Source organism: Rhincodon typus, chromosome 16, assembly GCF_021869965.1.
Source record: "Rhincodon typus isolate 14 chromosome 16, sRhiTyp1.1, whole genome shotgun sequence".
Classification (NCBI taxonomy): domain Eukaryota; kingdom Metazoa; phylum Chordata; class Chondrichthyes; order Orectolobiformes; family Rhincodontidae; genus Rhincodon; species Rhincodon typus.
In genome coordinates this window covers 2626412-2633698 of record NC_063347.1, presented here as the reverse complement: position 1 = coordinate 2633698, position 7287 = coordinate 2626412, and the positions used below count along the sequence as shown (strand labels likewise).

General features: G+C 49.0%; 1 protein-coding gene across 1 annotated transcript in view; it reads right to left on the bottom strand.

The window, feature by feature from the left end:
- Nucleotides 1–7287, bottom strand: part of LOC109925880 (sodium- and chloride-dependent taurine transporter-like) — a 40647-nt gene that overhangs the window by 10992 nt on the left and 22368 nt on the right. Inside the window, exons 8-9 of the mRNA XM_048606664.1 lie at nt 5967–6209; nt 1741–1878 (exon numbers count right to left, since the gene is read on the bottom strand). Coding sequence (XP_048462621.1) covers nt 1741–1878; nt 5967–6209 — 381 coding nt within the window. The remainder of the gene's footprint in view (nt 1–1740; nt 1879–5966; nt 6210–7287) is intronic.

Genomic DNA, 7287 nt, shown 5'->3' with positions numbered 1-7287 from the left:
TGTCTCCATCCCTCCCTGTCTCCATCCCTCCCTGTCTCCATCCCTCCATTGTCTACATCTGTCCATTGTCTCCATCCCTTCATTGTTTCCATCCCTCCATTGTCTCTTCATCCATTCTCTCCATTGCTGCCCTCCATAAATCACCATCTTCCCATCTTCTCACCTCTCCCTCTGTCTCCGTCATCGCTCCATCTCTCTCCTCCTTCTCCCTTTCTCCCTCTCCTCTCACCTTGTCTCTCCATCCTTTACTCCATCCTCCCTTCATCTCCACTATCCTTCTATCGCGCCATCTTGTCTCTCTATCCATCTCTGCCATCGCTCCATCTCTCCTCATCTTACCTCTCCCTCCATCTCTCTTCTCCCTCCTCCGCCATCCTTTCCCTTTATCTCATCTCTTCGACCTTCTCTCCATCCACTCTCATCACCCACTTGCGACCGAACAAAACGCGGGACAGCACACACCAATTCCGAGACACACACATGTGGACACGTGAAAACCCAGAGATATGCAAGTAGAGGCCCCCCAAAGCAGACACGTGTGTGGGCCAGCTTATTGCAACATTGGGAGAACAATCAGGCCTAGGCCACCAACATCTATGGCTATGGTAACTAGGGAAATGGAGCAAGACCTGAATGGCTAGCTGTAAGGGATAGTAACCCCTCTGGAATGGCCTGGAGCCTCCAGGAAATGAAGACATTTCATGAAAACAGTTAACATGAGCAAAAAACAGCAAACTTTGTGGAAAAAAAAATCATGTGGGACATTACAGTCATCGACAGACCCAGGGCAATACAGTCATAGAGTAATACAGCATGGAAACTGGCCCTTCGGCCCAAACTGGTCCATGCTGACTATGGCGCCCACTCAGCTAGTTCCAATTGCCTGCATTTGGTCCATATCCCTCTAAACCCTTCCCATCCGTGTACCCATCCTAATGTTTTTTGAATATTGCTATTGTACCTGCCTCAGTCACTTTCTCTGGCAGCCCATTCCATACACACACCACTCTCTGTGTGAAGAAGCTGCCCCTCAGGTCCTTCTTAAATCTTTCCCCACTCACCTTAAAATGCTGGAAGGACTCAGTTCAAATCTCACAGCTGATTAACTAATACATTCAATTGGTCAAGCAAAATATCTGGAATCTGAAAGCAGCTAGCAGTTACCCATAAAATTGTAAAATTTGGATTTTTCCTGTTCCTCAGAAAGCTTTGCACTGAAATGTCACAGAATTTATTACCGTACAGCAGGAGGCCATTCGGCCCATCATATCTACACCTGTCCTACTACCGTCAGGGAAGGTGATGGCCTAGGGGTATTATTGCTAGGCTATTAATTGAGAGACAGTAATGCTCTGGCGGACCCAGGTTCGAATCCTGCCGATGGTGGAATTTGAATTCAATTTTTAAAAATGTGGAATTAAGAATCTAATGATGACCATGAATCCACTGCTGCTTGTCAGAAAAACCCATCTGGTTCACTAATGCCCTTTAGGGAAGGAAACTGCTATCCTAACCTGGTCTGACCTACATGTGACTCCAGACCCACAGCAATGTGCCCTCTAAGCAATTGAAGAGAGGCAATAAACACTGGCCCACTTTCCATGAAAAAATAAAATTAAAAAAAGGAGGGTTTTGGTGGATTTTTTTTTTAAGATAAGCTTCTTGCTAACAGCCTTCAACAAAGCAGGTGGTTCTAAATGATTAAAGATGCGAACAAAGAGGTCTTTTTCCTGTACTTACTTCAGTCACCATAGTCAGCCCCAGCAGGTAGCTGAGTGTGCATGTTATAGCTATGAAGATTTCTCGTCTGTAACCCTTCCTTAGGAAGGATGGGTAAAGATCAACCAGGGAAGTAATCTGCCCCTCAACTTCCACAAACTGTCAGAGACAAGCCAGAGACAAAAAGCAACACATCAGACATTGCATTCAGAGCTCACATTCCCGACGGTCACACCTTCGTAAGCTTCTATTTCATCTGCTCTGTCACTCCGTGGGAGGAAAAGAACTTCAATGACTGGGTCCAGATTCAGGGGGGCTGGGAATTTGTGTCCTTAAAGCTGGATGCAAGGGATAATCTTGAGCACTGGCAGTTCAATCCCCTCCCAGTCTCCCTCTCCTCGTGGGCTCAATAGCCCTTGGTCGCTGAGACTATGTCCCCACTGCACACATCAGCCCCCCGACCCCGTCACCAACATTGCCCACTCAGATCATTAACCGCTGCAGTTCATACAGAGGCTGGAGGTATGGAATGCTGTCTGTAAGCAAAGAGGGTAGAGGAGAGGGAGGGAGGGAGAGTGGAGGAGAGGGAGGGAAGGCAGGGCGTGTGTGTGAGAGAGAGGGAGGAGTGGAGCAGAGGAGAGGAGAGGAGAGGGAGGGAAGGCAGGGCGTGTGTGTGAGAGAGAGAGAGAGGAGTGGAGCAGAGGAGAGGAGAGGAGAGGGAGGGTGGAGGAGAGGGAGGGAAGGCAGGGCGTGTGTGTGAGAGAGAGAGAGGAGTGGAGCAGAGGAGAGGAGAGGGAGGGAGGGAGAGTGGAGGAGAGGGAGGGAGGGCAGGGCGTGTGTGTGAGAGAGAGAGAGAGAGAGGAGTGGAGCAGAGGAGAGGAGAGGGAGGGAGAGAGAGTGGAGGAGAGGGAGGGAGGGAGAGTGGAGGAGAGGGAGGGAAGAAACAGGAGCAGGGCAGACAGAGGGCTGGAGGAATGGTGGAATATGACAGGGACAGCAAGGGGAGCAGTCGAGGATGTGGGAAAGGAGGGGTTACAGTGTATGTTGTATGGGAGTGGGGGGCACTGTCAGTTTGTCATTGCATCAAGCTGCTATGTGAGGAAAATAACAGACTGGGCTCTATATAAATGCACTTAGTACAAAAGTTGCAGCTTAATCTTAAACTGGAGCATTTAACATTTACAATCCTGTAACTCACTGGCAATGATAATAAATCACAAATTACTAACAGGAATTAAAATTTCATTTCAACTACAGCCAGTTTTGTCAAACTATTTAAAATCCAGATGATTTATCTCGCCACTGCGATTGGCTACAGCATGGGGCTAGATACAGAGTAAAGCTCCCTCTACACTGTGACCCCTGATCAAACACTCCCAGGACAGGGACAGCATGGGGTTAGATACAGAGTAAAGCTCCCTCTACACTGTGACTCCCATCAAACACTCCCAGGACAGGGACAGCATGGGGTTAGATACAGAGTAAAGCTCCCTCTACACTCTCCCCATCAAACACTCCCAGGACAGGGGCAGCACGGGGTTAGATACAGAGTAAAGCTCCCATAACACTGTCCCATCACTCCCAGGACAGGGACAGCACGGGGTTAGATACAGAGTAAAGCTCCCTCTACACTGTCCCCATCAAACACTCCCAGGGACAGGGACAGCACGGGGTTAGATACAGAGTGAAGCTCCCTCTACACTGTCTCACCCTGCGAAATGTGGGTGCATTTTCCCAGTGCCTGAGTACAGTGAGGAAGCAAACTCTTTCCAATTAGGGCTCCAAAACCTAAGATGCCAGATGTCAAATGTTAGAGGACACAGCTGGAATGGATGAGCTGTATTTGCAGTGAGCAATCAATGAACACTGCACTGAGAGCAGGAGGTGTCTCTTCCTGATCTGTGTGTTATTAAACTGCACCTTTAAGTAAATATTATTTCCAGCCATGTGATTTACCAGTATTTGCATCTTTTGATCTCTGCGGCAGACGAGGAGATACAATCTGAATATTCATTGCACTCCATCAAGGGTAAACATGGAGGTGAATACTATCTGGAGGATTTTTATCTAGTACACACCTGTGCTGGTTACATATCAGGAAGAGATTACAACATGAAAAAGCAAGATGGGGTGAACACTAGCTGCTTCACCATCCTTCAGAGGCAGGTCAGGAGCTTAACGAACTCCCTACGTGCCCCTGGGGGTCACCTGCCCCCATTTGGGGTATCAGCTGCCCCTTCAATGCTGCTCTCGCTGAGTTCAGTGAGGAGCCCCGGGGCGGGGGCAGAGGGAAGGGATGGGATATTTGGCCGCAGTGACCATCACAGGTGAGCCTTCTCACGCGCAGCACACAATCCTGCCCTGAGCAGCCAGATTTGGGGTCCACACATGACACAAACAAAGTCAAATCATTGTTCCCACCCTCAGGAAAAAAAACACAAAGCCAACAGGAGTTAACAATCACTTACCTGTTTGCACAAATTAAACAGGATGTGATGCACAAATATTAACTCACATATCAAATGTCTCGGCCAACTGCCAGGTCTCTATGGTACAAAAACCCTCAGACCTCCCAGATAAACACAACAAGCTTTTACTGTATTTTTAATTAAGGAAACTGTGCCTCCAATTTGAGTTTGTAAAAAAGCTCCCATCTCCCTCTGTCTTACTGAGAACCAACAGAAGATGGATGAGATTCTCCTGACTCAGCCCCTTGGCCCCTCAATGTAAAAGAAACTCCCTTTTAAAAAAGGTTTAAGGTTTCCCTTGCAAATCTTATCAGAAGACAGTAGAGGTGGGAGAGGGGTTCTGATCAGAGCTTATTATTTTGCCATTGGTTTGTTGAAAAGAGATTTAAACAAAAAATGTCACCGTGGAGTTTATGGGCAAGCGGGAACATGTAGCCGTGTACAATCGAACTGACCAAGCCATGTATGTTTCATGTTTGTGAGCACAGGTAATCCTATATGGAGGTGTGTTCCACCTATTGCACACTGGCAGGATCAGAAGCATACACACGTCGAGTTGACTACTTGCACACGTGTGTCCGAATGCACACGCATGCATGTATGAACTTATGAAGGACATCCATGAGCACATGGTCAGGCATGTGTGTGAGAGAGTGAGCTTGTGTGCGGGTCTGGGCACATGACAGCCCAGAGACATGCGTGTGGGCACACGCCAAACCAGACACGCGTGTGGGAACACACACGACCCAGAGAAACGCGGGAGAGCACACGCAGACTCAGAGACACGTGCGTGGGTGCATGACAGCCCAGAGATGTGCGTGTGGGCACACGCCATACCCGACCCAGAGAAACGCGCGAGAGCACACGCAGACTCAGAGACATGCGCGTGGGCACATGACAGCCCAGAGATGTGCGTGTGGGCACACGCCAAACCAGACACATGTGTGGGAACACACACGACCCAGAGAAACGCGGGAGAGCACACGCAGACCCTAGAAAACACACGTGTAGGAACACACAGAGGCAAAGACGTGCATGTGGGTGCTTCCAGGACCAGACACATGCACGGGAACACACATGACCCACAGAAACACACGCAGAGCTAGAGAAACGCCTGTGGTTCACCACAGTGCATCCTCAGTTTGTTGGTCTAGTTGTTACAATCTTTGGGACAAGATTTCACACCAGCATTTCCATGACTGGTGGGAGGTATAAGCAGACCCGCTGTTGCACTGACAGTAAGTGGCAGAGTTTACCAGTCGTTTGTGGGAGAGAGGGATTGTCGCTGAGGACTGTTCCAACATTCCTCAGCAAGCTGGTGGCCTGGGCTGGAATCACACTGTGACCCAGATACCCCAATGATTACGTCCAATGGCAAAACGGGGTAAATACCAAAACACGGGTGCACGCTCCCCACCCCCTGGGTTTAGGGAGCTGGAGAAAGATCCACCATCATGAAAAAAAATCCCCAGTGGAAAATGCAGCTGGAAAGTGAAGTATAGGTAACCCTCTCTCCCATTGGTTATAATCAAGCTGAGACTGAGAGAGAGAGAGAGAGAGAGAGAGAGGGAGAGCATTAGAGACAGATAGAGAGAGAGAGAGAGAGAGAGTGAGAGAGAGAAGGAGGTGGTGGGTATGGGGGAAGAATTGTAACCCCCTCCACCTGCCAGAAAACAAAAATCCCACCCTCCCCACCCCCAGTCCCTGCACATCCCTGGCCCAGAGAGCTGCTTATTGCTTGTGATCTCAGACACATGACCCCCTGGAGTTCAAACTGACCTGACTGTCCAATCCGAGAAGAAGGAGCATTACGAAAAACAAGATAGCCCAGAAGGTAGGCCAAGGCATCATGCTCACAGCTTTAGGGTAAGCGATGAATGCCAAACCGGGACCTAAAAGGAGGCAAATGCAGAGAGATGGGGTGGAGGTGTGGGGAGGGGGGTTTCGGTGGTGGGGGGGTGGAAGGGGGTTGGGGAATAAGGGGCAGGAAGTGAGGAGAGGAGGGGGACAAGAGGCACTAAATGATCATGTAATTTCACATCACAAAAATATACACAGGTACGTTATATCACAGCAGTTACTCTTAAACAAAGCTAGCATGCGAATCAACGTTTCAAAACGCCCTTTCCTTTCACATTTGCAATGGGAAAACTGCTTAAAACCAATAATGGATATGCCCCATTTCACCACCAACTCCCTGGTCACTTAACCAGCAGCAGATGGGCTGAATTGCCTACGGTGTAAAAATTCCATGGCTTTCCAACGCATGTTACTGCCCATTGAGGACAAGAAGAGATTATAAACATTCTTCTTTCTCAGGATAATATAACTCAGATTAAAGATCTCAGTGCAATGGTGTTAAAGTCATTTATTTGTCCCTTATTTCGAACTGCCTGGAAAATTGTTAAAATTGCTTCTCAGGTCAAGAACATTCCAGAAACTCGCAAGGAATGTGGGTTTGAGAACAAGTCCAGCTTATTGCACAGTGCCACAGAAAATGACCAGAGGCAGCTGACTGTTTTCCACATTTACAGAATGCAAAAGGCTTTCGGAGTTTACAGTTCCTGGCCTAGACTTTCCAAATTGTCCACATAGACACTGAATAAAACAGGGCCACCAGAGTCAAGGAACCCAGTGTCTCCGTAACCCTTTCTCCTGGAGCTGCACAACATCAGAAACTGGCTCACCACAGGATGGAGGGAGCACTGGATGGGAATGGGACAGTGATGGAGGGGTACAGGATGGTGATGTGGGAAGGGTACAGGATGGTGATGTGGGAGGGGTACAGGATGGTGATGTGGGAGGGGTACAGGATGGTGATGTGGGAAGGGTACAGGATGGTGATGTGGGAAGGGTACAGGACGGTGATGTGGGAAGGGTACAGGATGGTGATCTGGGAGGGGTACAGGATGGTGATGTGGGAGGGGTACAGGATGGTGATCTGGGAGGGGTACAGGATGGTGATGTGGGAGGGGTATGGAATGGGGATGGGAAAAGGATGGTGATAGGGGAAGGGATAGTGATGGAGGAGGGGATAGTGATGGAGGAGCGGATAGTGTTGAGGGAGGGGAATGGGATAGTGATGGGGGAGGGGATAATG